Here is a 20,348-nt window from a genome sequence, read left to right on the forward strand (position 1 = left end):
TCCTTCTACTGATCATAAACTGATTACAGAGGGATGTTTCTGAAGATAGGATTATGCACCAAGAAAGGGCAAGAAAAGGAAATCAACATATAAGAATTGCAGAATTAGTCATGGGGTTACATCAGTCTGATAATTCAGGAGACATTTTGTACACTTGTCAGCTTGGCTTGGAATTAACTTCTTCAACTTCAGTAAACTCTACTAGTGATTTCAAACATGAATGACGTGCACGTATTTTTCCTTTTGAATAACTGTGGAAACTACCACTTGCAGGACTCAGCCAGTGTTCTGCTGTTTGAGATGCAGGACGTGTCATTTCTGCAATCAGGTTCTGAAGATATTCACAGGAACATTTGCATGAGCAATCAAGCAGATATATTTGCTCAGGTGCCCCTCTGAAAAGGACTTACATCTTTGCAACATGCTTTTCCTCAGTTGTATCACAAAAGCCTCATCTTGGTTAAACACACAAAGTGTGATAAATAAGATCAAAATGCATAGTCTAGTACCTTAATCACACAGAATCAGATCCTTTACAAACATGGCACTAAACGTATTATTTGCTTTAATGTCATCCTGATTCAGACTGATATTGCCATTTCCTCTGCTTTATTTTTTCCCTACTGATCTGAATGCTTATAAGCAGATGACATTACACTGACTGCTAGCCAGGAAGTTAGAACATAGGCTGTAAATGACAAAGGAAGCAAGCAGGCAAGGGTTAAAGAAGAGATTACAAGTTAAATTTAGTTGAAGCAATTGCAAAGGTTGACATAATGCCACTAGTATAAATTTATATCATTAAGTGTACCAAACATGGGATAGCTTGATCTTATTTTGCACTTACGATATAGAGCCCTTCACACTTGGAAAACAATTTCTAATTCACGCACCACTGAACACAAACAATATCAGATAGAACCAACTGCTGTGCTGCACTCACGCAGGGAAAGGTGCTCAGCTCCACTGAAATGAAGCTTTTTCTGATGGTTCAGATAACAGTTTACCAGGAAGTCTCCTATACGACAAAGCGTTAGTATGAACAAATCTAAGATTCTAAAAGTATCTTAGCTACATTTGAATTTATTTTCAGTCATGTTAAATTGATTAAAATATGGCAAATATTCCTTCAGACAACTACAATTTGTTTTTATGCAGCACAGAATATTCCGAAAATCTGCTCAGCTAACAAACAAACAAAGCTGAGCTGCAAATTCACATTTGTAAAATTGAAACAGCAAAGCAGAATATGAACGTATTAAGGCACCAGAAGTAAGAGGAATCATTTTTCCCCGTGTGTTTGCATTTACAATCTTCAGAACATCTGCAGTGATCTGTGAATTAAGTCACTAGAAGCAAGGAGCTATGGTGACCCACTGAAAAATATTTTAATAATTACATTTATATGTCTTTATAAAAGAAATTTATTTGTGCCTCTGGGTATATGTAAGCATACAAAAATGGGTTTAAAGTTCATACTGGAAAGAAAGACTGCATGGGTGAAGGTTGTCTTTCAGTATTCTTTCAAAGTACAAGATATCTGTTAATGAATCTGTTTGTTAGCCAGTAGAGTACCAAGGCAGACACCCATAATTAGTTGCTTTTAGGTTATAAAAAGCAATAATAATGGAATTTTGTAGAACAGCAGAACAGCAAGGGCACGCTGTTGAAATATCTCATTTGCAACCAATGTCAGCAGATGATACTATCAGGACTAGAAATCTGTCTTTATGCTGATCTTGGAGTTCAAAGCTGTACCTAAGCCCTAGCTCTACATTGGAGCCAGTTGGCTGAGGGCTGAGCCTGGGAATGCAGCAGTGAAAGGCAGGCAGCATCCCCAGCCCTGTCCCTATTGTTTGGAGCCTCAGATACTGCAGCTCCTTGCACATATTCAAGGCTCCTCCAAGAATGCTCAAGTTCTCCTCCCCTGCGTCCTCAAAATCCTGACAGATTAAATAGTTGTTTATCATTTTATTCAGTTATATAATCATCACATAATACAATTGTACCGGATTTTATAATGCCCCAGAGAAATGGCAAAGCTAGAGGCCATTTCCTGACATCCAAGAGATAAAAGCATCAAATAAAGCTACACCTCTCACAAAATCTTTTAAAAGCTCATTGCAAGCCGTGATGAGATACTGAGAATCATGAGAATCACAGGGTGAAAACACTCTCCTGTGCATAAATGAATCGAATATCACCTTAGTCCTATTTCCCTTCCTTGTGCGCTGCCCTGGGAGATTTTCAGTGAGGAACACCTCAAAACTCAAAGATGTGATATTTCACTTACTTTCATTAGTTGAGTCATTTCTCAGTGCTAGCTCTGTATTTACAGAACTACAACATGACAAGTATTTCTTGTCACACATGAAGTCCTACCAGTCGTGTGGATCTCTCCCCAACAGCTGGGACAAAACGTTCTTCTTGTTTAGACAAAAATACTGAATGGTTAGGAGACGGGAAAGGCTGCATGTTTCAGAAATACAAGGGCACAGAAAACTACGGCAGCTCCACTGGACACAAAGTCGCAATAACTCAGATCATTTATGGTAAGTCAGCCATTTTACTGTTGACCTACTTTGTATCAGCAATAATTTGTCACAGTGCATTCTCCAACAGCTACTGAAAGAAAGGTTGAAACCATACATTAAAGCATAGTGTCAAAGCAACTGATGTTAATTATACCCTGCAATTCCTTTGTTGATGAAATTGTCACTTCTAACCATTAATACAGCATTTACTGTCAAAGCCCAGCTTGCTCTACCAACCTTTGAAAGCCACTGAATTAACATCCTGCTTCACAGTATTCACTTCATGCCACATTGGAATGTAAATCTGAAACGTGTAAAAATAACCTCTGCTATTACACCAAGAATGTGTAAATATACATTCCTTTTTAGGAGAGCTATTTATCTCCACTCTATACATCTTTCTCTCTTTAAACTAAAAACAGCTTTAATGTTCTTCAGTCAAGTGGCAACTTCTGCCAATATAAACTTATTTTTGCTAAAAATGATGACGTCAAACAGAGGAAACTTTGGAAAATGCAGAATGCTACTTGATTTATGGAAATTCAGAAATAAGCTTTACATAGATACTCAGTAAAGAAAAGAAGCTATGTTCTTCGTTTTATTCACTGCTAACCTGTGCAATAATAAGAGACCATATTCTCAGAGCGTAAGTAAGCAAGGTTAATTAGAAGGACATCTTATGTGGATTTGGTGTTCACATTCAGTGACATCTGCTTAATTTGGTGACAGAAATGTTTACAAGCATCTGGACAAACTAACCACCCTGGGAACATTAACTGGATTCTTTATGGTTTGCACATCAGTAAACTGTTTTGTAAGGTCCTAATGCAGGAGTTCCCCTTAGTACAAAATCATCTCTCAAGCCATTCTTTTAACCTGCTTATGGCTGACACAGCCAAGAATATACAGAATGGTCATCATTAACTATGACACGAGACAGCACCATCTTCTGATCCCAAAAGTCGTCTTTAGTGACGACTAGTTTTTTTTATATATATATCTTGTGAACCTATTCAAGTTCATACAAAATCAACAGAAGTAGATCCCAAAGACAGTAACCTTCCCAACAGAACAGTGCCCATGTAGTTTATTCCCAAGATCCCATGTAGCCTGATACAACCAACCAACCATCAGAAAATCCTGTGGCACTATGAGGCCCATCATACCAGATCTGCCAGAAAATCCTTGTGGACTTGGTAGAAAAGTAGAATACTAAAATCAGTATTATTAGAAATTTAATGAAAGCCTTTACACTTCTATTCAGACCTAAGACTGATCCTAAAGCCTACAGGAGAAAAAAATGATTATCTGAATATCCTAAACCAGATGAACATCTGTGGAATAAGTAAGAAAAAAAAAAAAACAAAATTGCAAGGAGAAAAGAAACAAAAAAAACCCAAAAGATTCCTGAAGAACACATATAATACAACTTGCTCTAGAAGCATCATTAATGAGCATGAAATACAAAAGTACACTCAAGATCTGACACCACATAACACAGTGGGGGAGCATCCTCTGAGAAAAAGAAAGATTTGCTCACCTGGCATAAACATGGAAGCAATTGTATACTTAAGAAAGACATTCACTGAAAGGTCGGCAAGTTTCAGCAGATGCTGCATAAGTCTAGGATATGAGCTCGAATATTAAATTGCACACAGCTGAACACTGACAGAACAACAGGATTATTCAGTACCTCGCAAAGAAAGTCCAGATTATTTAATGTGCATTTGGCAAGCAAGTCTCGAACATGCTTCTCTCATCTCTAATATTTTCATTAGAATGAGAGTCATGATGGTTTCATAACAGCACCTTAAATAAAATTCAGAAGTGACAAACATTCAGCTTACTGCACTGTTTGTTCTACTTGAATCAAAACACAGGATTGGCAACAGCATTGGCAGTTACTCCATTTCTCTCAGAGTCCTTTCTATGCCCTGCTGCCTCAGTATGTTAAGTATTTTTAAAATTAGACAAGGGCACATTGTGTGCACATTGGGGTGTATTTAAATTCCAGCTGGAAGAAATCCCAATAACCGAGGACACAGGTTGTGCCAATTACTAGTTACAGCTGCAGTTAAAAAATCATGCCATGAATGAAAGCACCCCACCATAAAAGGACTAAAATGTTAACCATCTAAGGGAGCACGCTCATTCTTAGATCAGCGTCACACACCAGCCTCACAGATGGAACACTTGCTGGCTTGCAAGACTATGCTTAACTTATCAATATGATAGTACCAACAGCTGATGCTTTCATAATTTACACAGCTCGTGTCAAAGACCAATTAGATAGCCAATCTTTCTGTTGCTCTTACTTCACAGCAAAGAAGACTACAGAGCATCATGAAATGCCAAGCCCAGCATAGTCAGCGGCACATTTCATAGAAATTGAATGTTGCTTTACAGGAAGCCAAGCTCTATTTTTTTCTTTCAATGCAGGCACAGTATATGCTGCCTATGGCCATGTCATGCAACAGAAGCATTGCTTGAGAAGTTCTATTATTTGAATAAATCCCTTAAATGCTTCACAATTTGGAAGCATCGTCTTATAAGTGTAATTTTTAAGGTGTAAAGATGTGAAATTATATTTCAAGTATACTTAAGAGTAATGTCTGTACTCCAAAGCTCATTCCCAAGCTTTGACAATGGATCTACTACCACCAGATCCAGATGAGTAAGGTTTTTACAGTTCATGGCTTCAGTAGCCATTATGCTTGCACTCATCTATACTAATAAACCATCCTGCTACACAGTACTACTGGAAATATAATAGCAATCCTTTAAAGTGCTGACAGTTGACACACTTATTTTACCATGACCTACATATGTATTTGTAAAGCTGAACTTTCAAAAAACTGTGGGAAAGAAATTAGGAGAAACTAGACAGTTTAGCCTTAGGTTTTGCTTACACAATCATTTGAACTAGATGCAAAACATTACTATCACTGTATTGTAAAGCCTCATACTCCTGCAGGACCTGCTGCAATACACTGCAACTCAGAAGTTCAGTTCTGCCCATAAGAAAGCAAGGTGGCAAGTAATGATTGTTTTCTTTTCCTTCAGTGCAAAAGCACTTGCTCCCATAATGTAATTGACCAACTTGGGTAGGCCTTTTATTAAACGCGCACAGAACAAAGTACACATGAGATAAGGAACAGAAAGTTCTTCTCAAGCTTTGCTCCAGCACTTTAACAAGTGTAAATAAAGTGGTAAGGAATTTCTCTCAAGTGTAACTAAGTATACAAATGACATTAGTGTAGTGCTTAAGTGAATCACGTCTCCACATCATTCATTAACTTTGAAAACCCATTTAAATATGGGCTTCTCATTTCGCCTCAACCAATCTTTTAAGTTTGGGAAAAAAAGATCTACATACCTTTTGTTGAATCCCATCTTAATGATTTCTAAAGTGAAAGTCTTGCATCTGAAGAAAGCAAAAGGCGAGCAACCTTTTCTGTAGAGTGGTTAACCTGCTCGTAAAGCTAAGGGACGTTTGTCCCAAAAACTCTTAATGAGCAGGGAATCCATCAAGGAGCAACTGAAAACTTGTGAGCAAGTAGGTCAAAATGGACATTTAGTTTTGCTATATCCTTCATCAGGAAGCCAAGTAAACTTTAATCCTCTGGATTTAGTCAAGTCATCTTTGGTGGATGTTATTTCTGTACCTTTTCCTCATATCCTGGAATTATTGGCCCTGGAGTTACTTCCACATGGACTCATTTTAAAAGTTTTAAAATGACATGTAAATCATTGTGTTCCCTTAAACTTCCCAAGCATTTATATACAGCGAGGTCTTCATCAATCCATGCCTGCATCGTGTGTTCCCTAGTGTCATGGTGCCAGTGATACTCTTAATCCTTTGTAGTACCTATTTCACATCTACTGTGAGACAAAAATAGTTTAACTGGTCCTGTGTAATCACGACAAGAGATTAATTAAAATGCCAAGATAGGAAACAATTTATTATAGAGAGAAGAAAAATTTCTCATCCAAAATATAGAAATCTGTACAACTTTGCCACAATCAATATACATGAACTGTACAAATTTACACCAGTTCATAATTTACCAAATAAAAGATGACTAACAAAGTTCACAAAATAGATGGTGGTTTGTGGAAAAGACTTTTACCCAATTAAGAACAAGGAAATTACAAACCAGACCTCCACTTTCTAAAAATAAGAAGTTTACTCAGTCTTAGAAAACTACAAGCTAGCAAATGTACAGATAGCTGGCTGGTGCTAACACCACAGTTCAGACAGTGTCTTTATATGGTCTTTTTTAAAGCCTGTTGCCATGGCAAACTCTGATCACTTGCTACTTCTGAGGCCAATGTAAAGATCTGACCATTTCCCCAGGTCATACTTACTAGTTTATCTTATGTACATTTATACACAGTTGTAAGTGCTAGGTAAAAGTCTGAAAGATAAAATTTCCAGTACTATTGTGTTCATAACAGTAAGTCTTGTTACTGAGCTGCCAAAAATGCTAACAATTAATAAATGTAATAGTGCAAATTTACTCTGCAAGACGTACTGCAGAGAATCACTTTATAAATACAGATTGGAGTCGAAAGAATTGGTGTAGAAATTAAGTAAGATGTCTTGGAGAAACTGACCCTTCCTAGATCTTCTTCACTCCCTAGCAAGTTGTAATCATTTTGACTCACAGGCTATTAAATCACTGAAAGGTACTGTCCAAACTATGGCACTGTCACTTTAAAGAATACCACTCTAACGTGTGCCAGATCTTCACAGCTGTGACATGGTTTAAATTCCATATTCCATCCCCTAGAGGTGCCCACCCAAAGTAAAAACCAAACTTATCCATCCATTTTAAGGTGATCCATCCACTGACTATATCTTAACCCGATACAGTCATCATATTGTAGCTTTTGGAAGGGCTAGTTCTGCCCAAGAGAAGTTCCTCCTTACAGCTTATTCTGCTGTCTACCACTTGCATGTTGGTGTTATTTTGGCTACCTCCTGCTGGTGCAGCTTCATACAGCACACAGATCGAGCCATCCTCTCCAATACGATAGGACACTTCATACGGGTCAACCCATAGAGTGAGTTCGCTCGGAAGAAGCTGGAACAGTTCCTGACTGCTCAATCCAATCCGCTGTGCTGCCTGTCCAATGAGAGGATCCATTTTATGGTTGATCCGGATACATCGGTAACCTGATCCCTTGCATGGCTTTTCTGGGAACCAGTGGTGTTTATAATGTTCTATAAAACAAAACAAAAAAAAGATTATCCTCCTTAATTCTGCATTCAAAAAAGTGTACACTGATTACTGTTCTCTTACAAAGTTTCACAACTGTAGGTGTTGAGATGCTTATTTTAGGATCAGCTGATTTGATATATCATTGTGGTCTCTCTCTGCAATGGTTTACAGAAGTGCAGCATCCCATCGGGAGTTCTCACGTACGCTTATTGTTTCGTGCTACCATACAGAGAACAATGTCTGCTATCTGAAAGGAGTGAAACAACTTCCTGGTATTCATAAAAACTACTATAACAAAGTGCTTACAAAGCACTCTGAAAAGCACCACGAACCGAGAAACACCTTCTCAGCCTAATTTTGCAAGTATGTCCATGCTTAATTCTTCAAATTCTAAGAGCACCTAAAAATGATCAGGGAAACAACTGGGCGACATTTATGGACTCGAGTTCTTCATCCCAACTATCCTTCCAGACTACTTTCCCAGGTGAGACCTACGGCTTAACTTACCTTTGGAGCTCTATCCCACCCAGCACCCCGCAACCACTTGTGGCACGAGGTACCAGCCGCCGCCAGGCAGCCTGGGACACGAGTTGGGTATTACAAACCCTACGGGGCAGCGAGAAAACTATCGTATTTACTCCCAACCGGAGTTTTAGGGCGGCTATAAGACGTTTCCAGAAAAAGAACTGAGCCACACTATTTCACTCGACTAAAGAGCCGTTTAGGAGCGTTTTTCGTGCCGGACACGGGACGGCTGGAGCTGGAAGCGCGGGTTGCTCCGAGCGCTTTGTCTGCGGGATGTGCGCGGGGGGTGCGCGCACGGCGCCGGGAGCGCTTTGTTTACAGCCCCCTCCGCCGGGGAGCGGCGCGGCGGTGCCGAGCGGCGCCAGCAGACCCCGCCGCCCCCACCCACCCCCCTCGACCGCCACCGGCGGGGCGCGGCGGGGCCGGGCTCGGCTTTCCGGCCCCGCGGGAGGCTCGGCTCCCGCCGCCCTCACCTGCCAGCAGCTCCTGCAGGCTCTGGCTGAAGGTCTGCAGCTGCCGTTCGTTCATCAGCCCCTTGGTGCGCAGGAACTTGGAGATGAAGGCCACGGCCGCGGCGATCTCGCGTATCATGCTGGCCCGGGTGTACAGGGCGGGATGCATGGAGGCGGCGGCGGCCGGCAGCCAGCTCTCCGGGGCGGCCGGCGGGCACCCGGACGGGGCGGCGGGCGAAGGGAGCGGAGCGTGCGCGGCTTTAACTGGGTGAGGAGTGGGTGGCGGTACCCAGATCACATCCCGGGGGCGGCAGCCTCCGCCTCCTCCTCCTGCGGCAGGGGGGCGGCGGCAGCAACAGCGGCGGCCGCAGCAGCCCTCCACGCATCTCCTGCTGAGAAGGGCGAAGGGAGCCGAGCGCCTCCCGCCGCCTCTTATAGCTACGGCCGGCCGGAAGCGACGTCGCAGCGCCGGGGGCGCGGCGCGGCCAATCGGACGATCGCACCATCGTGACGGCGGACGGAAGGCGGCGCCTGGAGACGAGGGGGTGACGTAATCGGTTGTAAACAAATAGAGCGGGGGCGCGCGCGACAGGACGCGGGGTGCGCGCAGCGCAGGGGGCCTCTTTCCGCCTCCGGCCGCCGCGCAGACGGCGGCAGCGCAAACGCGCGGCGCTGGGCTCGGCCTTGCGCTGTATCTGGGGAGAGCAGCGACACGTCAGCGCGGGGCGGCCCGGCCCAGCCCAGCCCAGGGAGCGGGGAGGTGTGAGCGCGCGGGCGGCGGCAGTGCCGGCGAGGCGGTCGCTGCGCGTGCTCGGACATGTCTCCAGGCATGTCTCCCGGCATGTATCCCGGTCTGACTGCGGGCTTGTCCCCGCGCGGGGCATGCCGTTCTCGGCTCTTCGCCTTCTTCCCTCGGAGCCGCGGTGGGTACCGCCATCCCAGCCTGCGGTCCCATCGCTGCTCTGCCCTCTGCTGACCGCGCCCTTAGTGCCCCGCGGGGCTCCACGCAGGGGGCGAGGAGCGAAGGCGCGCTGTTGGGCAGTGCGGGGGACCGAGCGGAAAGGCACGCTGCTCGTCGTGGGAAGAGCCTTCCCACGGGGCCGGACCGCAGCCCTGGGCGCACAGAAGTGGCCGTTTTGGTCTTGCGGGCGTTTCCTGCGCGCTGCTCAACAGCACGTCTTTCCTTTGTGCAACCCGGAGACGAGGAGGCTCCCGGGAGGCCCCGCTGTGGCCTTCCAGTACTTGAAGGGAGCTTATAAACAGGAGGGGAAGAGACTTGGTACGTGGTCTGATAGTGACAGGGCCAGGGCGAGTGATTTTAAAATGAATGGGATTTAGATTAGGGGGTAGGAGGCGGTTCTTTACTTGGAGAGCTGTGAGGCGGTGGCACAGGTTGCCCAGGGAAGCTGTGGGTGCCCCATCCGTGAAGGTGTTGAAGGCCAAATTGGATGGAGCCTTGGGCATGATCTGGTCTGTTTCAGTCCCTCCCACAGCAGAGGGATGGAACTGGATGAGCTTTAAGGTCCCTTCCAACCAAAACGATTCGGTGGTTCTGTGATTCTTACTTGCAGTTATCCCAGCCTTTGGATTGCTTGCTTTGCATGGGGGAAACGGGCTGGTTGGAAAGGCTGGAGCACGTTACTGACCTTGCAGTGGCCAAGAAAAGGGTCCCCAGTGCTGTGCATCTCCTTTTTTGCACAAAGGAGAGAGAAAAGCAGCAGCAGAAGTTTTTTTTTGTTGTTTTTGTTTTGTTGTTTTTTTTGTTAGAAGCACAAAGCATTAACTTCATTGATGGAAAATTCATTTATCCCCTTGGGCATATACACTGCCCTTATGCAAAGGTGCAAATAAAATACTTGGTTTTGTATATGTGATGTATTTACACGTACAGCGCTTGCAGTCAGAGATCAGATATCCAACCATGAAAGACGCATGAAAAGTCCTAATATTTCTTCTTCAGTAAATCAGTAATGAAATATATACAAATAAATGTGTGAAATAATTTAAATAGAGGATAAAAATGCACCACTTTTGCTTGTGCGGTGTTAGAGATGAATCTGAATAGCACTGTATTTTTTTCTGCACTCGTGAGCTATTCTATCTCAGAGTCTCTGTCTCAAGGGACTGTCACTCTGACTGTCTATACACAAGGGAGATGTGCAAAACACCTTCAAAAGATAATCCTGGGAGCTTAAATCCACAGCTTTACTGCATGCTAAAAATCTTGGTGTAGGTTTTAGAGCACAGTCTCATCTGTTGTTCCCCCACTATCCTCTGTATATTGCATTAATGATCCATGAGATGCCCTGTCCTATGAGGAGGGAGGAGCTGACAGACTGACCCTCGTCTTGGTTCTCCACAGATGCTAACTATCCCTTCCCCATTGCTTCCTCAGAGTATGTAAAGTGCATTCAGAACAGCCATTTTTGATCTGTTCGTAGCTTGGAATTTGCTGTTCTTTTTCAAGCCTCAAAGCAGCAAATGATTCTCCTCAGTGAGGTCCATCGGCCCTTTGTTCTTGTGCAAAATCAGCATCGCGATTAAGAAAAAATAACTACTGAAAGTACTTCAACAGAAAAGAGCATAACATGAGCATAGCACTTGCCACCTTTTTTTGGATCCGAGCTTCATCTGGGCCAATTTCTCATCTCTCTTGCTTAGTTCCAAACAGAATCAAGCTCAGGAGGAGTTTCAGAGAATCTGGTGTAGATAAGTTGTCTTATGCAGGAGCATCCCCAAACAGGTTTAACAAGCTCTCCTCATCACACCACAGCTGTTATGGACAGCAAGGCTGTGCAGATCAGGTTTGAATCACCCCCTTTGAATTTTGCATGAAGAAAATGGTAGCATACTCCTTATCTCACACTCTGTAATAGGGGAAGAAATGTAAAGATTTCCTTCAAATGTCCTGCAAAGTCAAGAAATTCAGATCATTTTGCCAATCAAAAAGTTCTGTTAGTTTCTGTTACTTCCAGACAGTTACAGCCTGTATAAAGAAGGCCTTGTCTATGGAATGAATAAATGGCTGTGCAGATCCAGTCTGCTAGTGAGGAATGAACTACTCTGGTGTTCTTCCTGCAAAGCCAGTAAGGAACTCAAATGTAACTTTAAGGGTAAGGTTCCATGAGATGCCCACCAGCAGGACCCCGTCCTGGGCCATGGGCGGGAGCAAGGTGCTGGGAAGTGCTTTTGCAGAGAACTGTCTTGTTTTCCCAGTCTGGCTCAGTGCTATGGGAGGATAGGAAAGCAGCTGCTGCCGCTTCCTGTCTGAGAAATGCTCCCAGAGATGCTCATCTTTAAAGTATGCATGCTGTTAGTGATGATGAAGTCTTTGGCATACAGCTCACAGCATCAGGGAAAGCTGACTTTCCTTGATAAGACTTCAGTGGAGAACACCAGAGAAGCCGGTTATACCTTAGGATGGCTGCTGGTTTATTCCTTAGCTTCCTGCCAGAATACCAACGTGTTTTACTGACCTGTTATTTCACTTTTAAACTTTTTTAGCACCTGTACATCTTGGGGAGCATATACAGGTGTCCCTCTCTGCTCTGGCAGCTCCAGATATAGAGGAGGAAGCTTGGTCAGTAGTGCAAGACGCTCACGGATACCTTGACAGCAAGGCACTGAAGGGGATGAATGTAAACATTTAACAGCTGCCTTATTCATCTGATCTGATACTTTAAATGAAGCAGTGGCCCTAGGGAGAGAAAATAAAGAAAAGAGTTTGTGATCATATAATTAAAGACTGCATCATAATGAATATGCACAGAAGAGTTGAGTTAAGGTTGTACTGGCAACTCAGCTTCTAATATTTCCTATCTTTTAAGCAATACACTGCAACCTTTACAACATTTCTTTCATGTTGTCTTTGCAAGCACTGTTTCTCACTACTGGTTTGGTGGAAGCCTGGCATTTTATGAGTTCTGTCATCTTGGAAACAAGTAATATGAATACAACTTTTGTCTGTGCCCCCCATACATGTACACATCCTGTAACTATTGCAACATGCTCTTTTCTCAGCTTTTCCTGAAGGAAGCTATGGAATGCACTTCATGGTAAGTGAGAAGATCCAAGGATTCAAAGAAGAAGTTACTTGATTTTTTCATTTGTTCTGGTCCTAGAACCTGAACTAATGCATACTTGTTTATAAAAATAAATGTGCTGTATGTGCAGTATAGATAATTTTCCTGTTTGGGAAAGTATTCTTGACAGAATAAAGAAACGTAGGAAAGTCTAAAGGAACATTGAGCTTCTGTTCCAGAGACAGAAGTTTGTAGGTTTTGTGTCCAGCACTGCACGTTTGTGTGCAGCTTCCCCAGAGCCCGAGTGCCATGCCACGGGCTCCCACTCTGTCCTGCAAAGTTTCCAGTGAGGCCTCCATCTAGCCACAGAGGTTCTGGAGTCCTTCTTGGAAAGACTTTGGCCCCGTGAATCTTGTTAAAATGGGGACAGAAACATTTGGGCCACCCCACTACTGAGTTCACTGGTGAATGTGCTGAGGTTCCTGTGAAGAGGCATGTTGGGCCTGTGGGGATTTAACGTGGTTTTGCAGGTTTTTTTTTTTTTTTTTTTTTTGCCTAAGACTGGACCCTGAGAGCAGGATGCCTTTTGTATTTTGCTATCACAGGACATGATTAGATTCATGCCCGGGCTCAGAAGTGTATCATCGATGGAGCACACTTGCAAAGAGGCATTGTGCAGTGGGGCTCTGGTTGCAGAGCCTTCTCTCAGCTTAGCATTAAAACGTTGAAAATAACCACAGTGCTGTATTAATGTTTTATCCTCAGAATGTCTAAGAGTGAAGAAGCCAGTTACGTTCTTCCAGAATGGAGAGTCTTGGCTTTGAAAACTTAAGATAGACAAATGTGAGTCAGGGAAAGAGCAAAGTCTGAATGTGACCACACTGGGAACCTCCCTTTCCCTCCAGCATGCCCATGGATGTACATACACAAACTGCATTTCTGGCCTGTTTTATCAGGCACTGAATACCTCAAACCACTTCCCACAAGAAAGCCACTGGGACAAGGCAGCTCATCCAGAGTCCCATTCTGCACTCAGCAATCACTTATCAAGCACCTCCAGCACTGTGAGGAGCGTGAGAGGATTGGGAAGGATTGGAGGTGCAGGGGATGCAGTCAGTGTTAGTTCTATCTATAGCAGGTTGTGCAAAACTGATGTCAGGAAAACCTACCTCAAACAGTAAATATTGCTGGACATATTTTGTACAGAAAAGTACTTGCTGGAAGTCTGATTTTAAAGGGCACTTCACAGAGAAAATTCTCCTTGTGGTGTGAGCCTCAAGTAGAAGAAACCAGAATCCAGCAAGGACAGGTTCATGAGAAGTGTTTTCCAATTGTATTCCTTTGGGTTCAGCAAACAACTCATGATACCGTGAACATGCAATAAGTAAAAAGAAAATTCAGAAAATAGTAGTATTCTGGTCTTGTCGCAAAGGTGATTTTTTTCAGGTGGGATAATAGCAGGTGTGGCAGCAAATGTGGTGCTTGTTTTTAGCAAAGCAATCATCATTTGGATCCAATAACAACAAAAATTTAAGATGACAATAAAAGCAGCTTATTTGAAAGCTTGTCAGTAAAGAGCTCCTCGCAACCCAGAGTTGCATGTAACCAATATTACGCATCCATTTTTTCATTTGTATGTACTTATGAATAAAACAGGAGAGGCTAATACAGATGAGATAAACAGTCAGAGATTGCAGCTCTGCATGGGAAAGCTATTAACAATAATATTAAAGTGAAAGGAGCTTTTATATTAAGAGACTGTTTTAACCATTTGTTATCATAATCTGTATTCAAACGATAACATGGTACCAGCTCAAATTCCAAGTTTTTGCCTCTTTTATCATTTTTCATGGTGCAGCTGGGATGAAAGTGAAGATAAATAGATTTACGTATAACTCTCTGGTTCCCAGAGTTTTCTTTTCTGGCTTACAATATTGCTTTGAGAAATCCTGAAATCATATGAGAACTGCCTTCTCTGTAGTGGCTGTTTGTGGACTTTAGCACTGTTGCTTGCCCAAACAGGCTCTGTGGGTCAGCATGGGGCTGCTGGTCCCACCATGATCAGGTGAAAGGAGAGCAGGCAGGGGCAACCTGCTGGGAGAAGGACAACCCAGGCATGAAATCAACAGCAGGGACACAATATTACAGTTAGATGAAGCTTATCAGCTACTGCATTAAGGGCAGCAGAATCTTTATGGATTGTAACATGGTGCTTTGCCTAATGCTTGCTCACAGAATAGGCATCCAAACATCTGATCCATCCAAACACATCTGAGCATGGTTTTTAGAAATGTATCAGTTCCAGAACATAGCTCCATGCTGTAAAGAATCCACTAGCCTATATTAGTCAGATTATGTGAATTTTAATGCTAGTTTTATAGCAATATTTCCTTTCCTTTAGAATAAAACTGCAGATATTAAGTATAAACTTTCATTAAGATAGTTGAAGATTTTAAGGAAACTATATATTGATCCTGCTACTGCATTCATTTTTCCTTAGGATTTGCAGTTTATATACTTCACTTAATGATGTGATTAAAAAACCCAGACAGATTTTTAAAAATTCTTTAAAATATCCAGAAAAATAATCACTTTTCCAGTTATGTCATAAAAATTGCTTGACCAGCTTTATTTATGTTTGTGATTTGGAAATGTGATAGATTTTCGTACGGATGGCTTATTTGGAAGGGACTTGAAGTAATAACAATGAACCTTCAGTAAATCTGCCTGTCTCAAAGGTACTTCAAAATAGCAAAATGTGGAAACTTTGCGACAGCAGCACTGGAGATCAGACCACAAAGGAGATTGCCCACTATTCTCTTATTGAGACAGAAGAAAGAGTAAAATGGTTATTGCAATATGTAGATAGACATACACCTCTGATTCACAAACTCAGCTTTTTCTGGCACAAGTTATAAATAAAGAGTATGATGTGAGGAGAAATGATTGTAGCAGTATTTTCCTTCTGCCAAAGCTGGATGTGATTTTTTTTGGTTGTAAGCAAGTGTTCCTGCATATTTCATTCAGAGCAGGATCTGTCTACAAAGGACAAATGATTTCAGATTAGCTACTTCTCTATAATTTCATTGTGGTCTGTTATATCTGAATCTTGAATATAATGCAATGAATACACTGCTGTAAAAGCAGACACTTATCAGTCATTTTCTAGCCAACTCTTCGTATAACTTAGTCTTTTTTTCATTATCATTTGTAGTCACAGCACTGCTCCAGTTACAGCTTTTTCTTTTCTTTCAATGGTATTAACCTGGGCCTTTTAATCAGTCTCAGACATAAATTTCACCTGTGAATTCTCAGGGCAAAATTAATATAATTAGTTTTCTTGGGCAGATTTGGCAGTCTGAGGGAATATCACGTTGAGAGTCTGTGTGTTACCTTGCTTTGAGCACTGATAGATGATCTGGTTATGATCAGATGGAAGAAATCCTTCAAAAAAAATGGCAGTCACTCTGTTTTTATTTGATTTGTAGTATATATTTGCCTATGTACAATATCAACTGTACTTATGTGTGAAGAGTTCAAACATACCTGTGTGAATACATGGTCATTTTTTCCTATAAAAGGATTGCATTATGTGTTATGTGCCCAAAATTAATGTTTGTCTTCCCCCATGCAACTCTCTCCCCAAGAGCAATGAGCAAACCTAACACTCAGTAACTTGTTTTCCTAAATTCACTCTTGAGAGTAATCTCCCTGACTTTGATGAGAGCATCCATGTTATTGCAAATGAACAGGATGGTGATGCTTAGGCACATGATCCAGGACCTTTCATCTCAGAGCTCACACTGCCTGCTTGTTGCTTTTTTTCCTTTCTGAGAGATGTGCCATAAACTGAGGAACCTGCTTTGTCCTATCTTGCCTATAAATGGCCAATTCCTACCAAAAAAAAAAAAAGAAAAAAAAAGCAGAACACTGGGTTATAACAGATTTATGTTTTGGTGAACACAAGAACTGACTTTTAAGAATAAAATATAAGATTACATATGTTGTAAATGTGCTTAATAGCACTGGAAATGGTGGGGGACAGTCCCAAATATAAGCACAAGCAGTGATGTGCTTTTATCTCACCAAAAAGCATGGATTGTTGCCTCCATTGTTTTTAGAAATAGTCAGAAAAACCTAACCGAAATGAAAATAAAGATCTTGACAGCAGAAAGAGCAGAAGCATACACCTCAGTAAAATTAGGCCATTAGTTCTGATTTAGAGTAACCAGATGTCTCAAACAGACGTAATTAAAAAAAAAAAAGTTTTCCAATTAAATTTTAAAAAAGCATAACATTGATGAATCTAAGGATCCTGCTTCCAACACCACCTTGAAGCAGTGACCGTTCTCCCTTTCATTTCCCTGTGTTTGTCTCTGCTTTATTCCCAGAGCCAGAGGAACAAAAAAGCTGCTTGATACCCCTCTTACAATAGGAAGGAGATGCGCCGGGCTGTGTGGGAGGAGCCGCTCGATTCTTCCATGTAGCGCCGGGTACACACGCTTCGAGCAGCGGTAAGTGTTCCTCGGAGCAGGGAACAGAGTGTTCCAGCAGGATCTAACACACAGGCAGACAGAAAGCCATTTTCTTCACAACTATGCAGTGCATTAATACAAGAGCCTGAGCTTGCAGAGGACAAATCTACTGCTCCAGTACTTCTTCTTGCCTTTTATTTTCTATGTCATAATTCAATTTCAGTTGTTTTATGAGATTGTTTGAATTTATTTTTTTTTTAAACATGATTTATTTTTAAATTCAACTCTTCATAAAAGCCTGACTTACAAAAAATTACATGAGAGAGACAACGGTCACATAGAGCATCCTCTGAAGTTCTTTATAATATTTTTGCAGCAGTGTTTTCTGCCCAACAATTCAGCTAGGAGTAAGTGGAGGGGGAGCAAGATAACAGGGGAAGGGAGTGGTAAAGCCATGCCCATCCACACTATGGAACAAAAGCACTATATGTCCCTTGGTACGCAACATCATAAGCAGGTGGAACCCCACCAGCTGTCTCGTCACTACTCTGATGCCACGCCACTGCAGCCAGCTCAGGCCCCAGAACTGCTCTGCTTCATACAAAGAAACCAACATGTTTGAGGTGAAGACAGGGAATGTCTTCATCGCATTCCTTTCCTCTGCATAGACATGCCTTCATTGTTTCCACTCAGTTTTGTTACCCTGGAGCTGTAGGGTATTTCCTGCAGAGTCATCTCCTCCCACCAGATCGGAGGTTCTGTCTCATCTACCAGACAGCATGGCTTCAAGGGCCATGCCAAAACTGGTGCTGCCAGCACCCAGACTCTTCAGTTTCAAAGTAAAAGGGAAACAACAGTAATACAGCATATTCCAGGACAACTGTTCAAAGCTGCTGCCAAGTGTGGGTGCATGCCCCCTGGATTTTCTGTATTCATATCACAGCATAAAGAAATGGTCAGGGGTGTACAAGAAATGACTAGGGATGGTCAGGGATGTCCAAGGAATGGCTCGGGATGGTCAGAAGTGATCAGGAGAAAGCTGCCTCTGTTGCTGCAGACCTGGGGGAATTGATCTGGCCATAAATGGCACAATTTCCTACTTTGTATCAGAGGCAAAGTCATTAGTTTATATAAAGATGACTTAGTAATAGCTGATATTACCTGAAGACTGGTCTTCTTTTTGAGGTAGTGGAATCCACATGAAAACTGCATTTTTTATATACATGTTTTAAATTGATAGACTACTGCAGAAATTTCAACTCAAAACAGACAGCCTTAAAATTACAAATCCAGTCTTACTTCTGTGCTTTGTTGACGTGTCCTTGGTATTCCAGCCAATGACCAAAACTATTACAAGGATGAATTTCAGTCAGTTGAGATTTGAAGATAAGAGTGGTTACAACCCTCACGCTAACACAGCAGCTAGGAGGGCTCAGAGCAGCTGTCTCAGAGAGCTTTGACTGTATGAAGAACCTCACATTCTTGGGGTGCAGGATTTTGCTTGTTGCCTGCTCATGATGTGTTTGATACAACACAAATTTTATAACCGTGAGTTTAAGTCTATTCTGAATTTGCTTGCCTCAGATTACTTTGACCACATGTTTGTAAATGCCAGAAACTTTCTGTTCCTTCCCCGCTTCAGCTATAAAGTAGTAACACTGGCCACAGAAATGCTTATGTCATCAGTGGAGGTTTCAGAGCAAAGCCAAACCAGTTTTACTATTCCTGATAAAAGTAAACACCCTCTTCTATGAAGATGAAGACATAAAAGATGTAAATAGTAAATATGGTTATGGATGGGCACATAAAAAATGCAATGTTGTTGTTCATTAACTCCAAAGATTGGAAACCAAGCAGATATTTAATGGAGGGTGGAGGCAAATTTTGCATGAACTCATTTCTGAAGCAAATGAAACAAAGGCAGTGGAATACTTCTGTTTTATAACTGCTGTGAGTCTTCTCAAAGTATTTTTATGGCTATATCATTTTTAACTACCTCACTGATTATATAACATTTGCACCAACTCCTTGAAAAGGTGACCAGGCCTTCCCGTGCTTGTAGCACAGTGCGTTGTTATGCACTAATATGAGTTGTTTGCCACTTGATGCGCTGCCCAGATTCAGTAGACTTTCTTCTGAACTTTGCTCTGGAGTTCTGTGGAAAAAGGATAAGGTTTTACCACATTGTTTACTGTGCTGAATGGTTTAGAAATTTTTACTTGATAAATGTAAAGGTAATTTTCTTTTCTTTCACATTGCTCATGACCTGTACACTAACATTCACACTTGTTTATCTCAGTTTTAACTGACAAACCATTAAAATGTTGGGAAGTAGGTGAATTCCTTCTTGCCAGTAGAAGAGTATGAGATCAGGCATTGTGGAGAGACAGAGACTAAAGTTTACTCTTCAAGAACTGTACCTTATCATTAGCCCTTTAGCATGTAGTGCAAAGAAATCTTGGGACTGGAAAACTTTGGCCAACCCAATGAATGAGAAATGGATTCAAGAGCTATTAAAATTATTAAAATACTGAACATTTACTTTGAAGAAATTCAGGCACAAAGATCTCAAAATCACAAAGCAACTATTTTTATTTCTAGATTGGTTGAATGGACTTTTTTCCATGCAAATCAAGCAACACAAACAGCAGTGATAATTCAAATTAGTCAAATCCCTCTATCAATACAAAAATAATTAAAACCTTTTTTTTTAATGATGCCAAAAATAGCAGAAAATTTAAACAGTATATTTGGTTATAAACTGCAACAAATGTCAAAAATTAAAAACAAATAGATTACCATGTGGGTTACAGCACTGATAAAACACAGTACAAGAATTTTAAAGTTTTTGTATTAAATTGGGAAGACAAGTAGAGTCCTGCTCTGCAAGTGGAATAAATCCATTTCTGCTTTCAGTTTCATATGCACAAGCAGTACTTTGAAGAGATTTGGGGACATCCATTAGAAAAAAAGAAAATAAATTGGTAATGCTCCAACTTACAAGAACAGGTAGCAAAGATAATGTACAACTGAAAGAAGTGGAGCTTTTCAGACATATTTAGGTGTATCATTTATACATCCCAGAGCTCATGAAAGATGGGCGATTGTTTTTACC

The 20,348-nt window shown here is 41.7% G+C and overlaps 1 protein-coding gene and 1 long non-coding RNA gene across 4 annotated transcripts in view; one reads left to right on the forward strand and one right to left on the reverse strand.

The window, feature by feature from the left end:
• Positions 1-6,469: 6,469 nt before the first annotated feature.
• On the reverse strand, positions 6,470-9,125 carry BTG1 (BTG anti-proliferation factor 1). Its single transcript, XM_031600481.2, has 2 exons — positions 8,758-9,125; positions 6,470-7,761 (listed from the first exon to the last, which is right to left on the reverse strand). Exons 1-2 carry the CDS (start codon positions 8,903-8,905, stop codon positions 7,397-7,399), a joined length of 513 nt encoding a protein of 170 aa, XP_031456341.1. The 5' UTR covers positions 8,906-9,125; the 3' UTR covers positions 6,470-7,396.
• A 114-nt stretch (positions 9,126-9,239) lies between these two features.
• LOC149919540 (uncharacterized) overlaps positions 9,240-20,348 on the forward strand; it is a 46,950-nt gene continuing 35,841 nt past the window's right edge. For 2 of the 3 annotated variants that reach the window (XR_016466244.1, XR_016466242.1), the window contains exons 1-2: positions 9,240-12,791; positions 17,150-17,272. This is a non-coding gene — a long non-coding RNA (uncharacterized LOC149919540). The remainder of the gene's footprint in view (positions 12,792-17,149; positions 17,273-20,348) is intronic. The other variant, XR_016466243.1, reaches the window with a different exon arrangement.

Source organism: Phasianus colchicus, chromosome 1 (assembly GCF_987193195.1).
Source record: "Phasianus colchicus chromosome 1, bPhaCol1.hap1.1, whole genome shotgun sequence".
Classification (NCBI taxonomy): Eukaryota; Metazoa; Chordata; class Aves; order Galliformes; family Phasianidae; genus Phasianus; species Phasianus colchicus.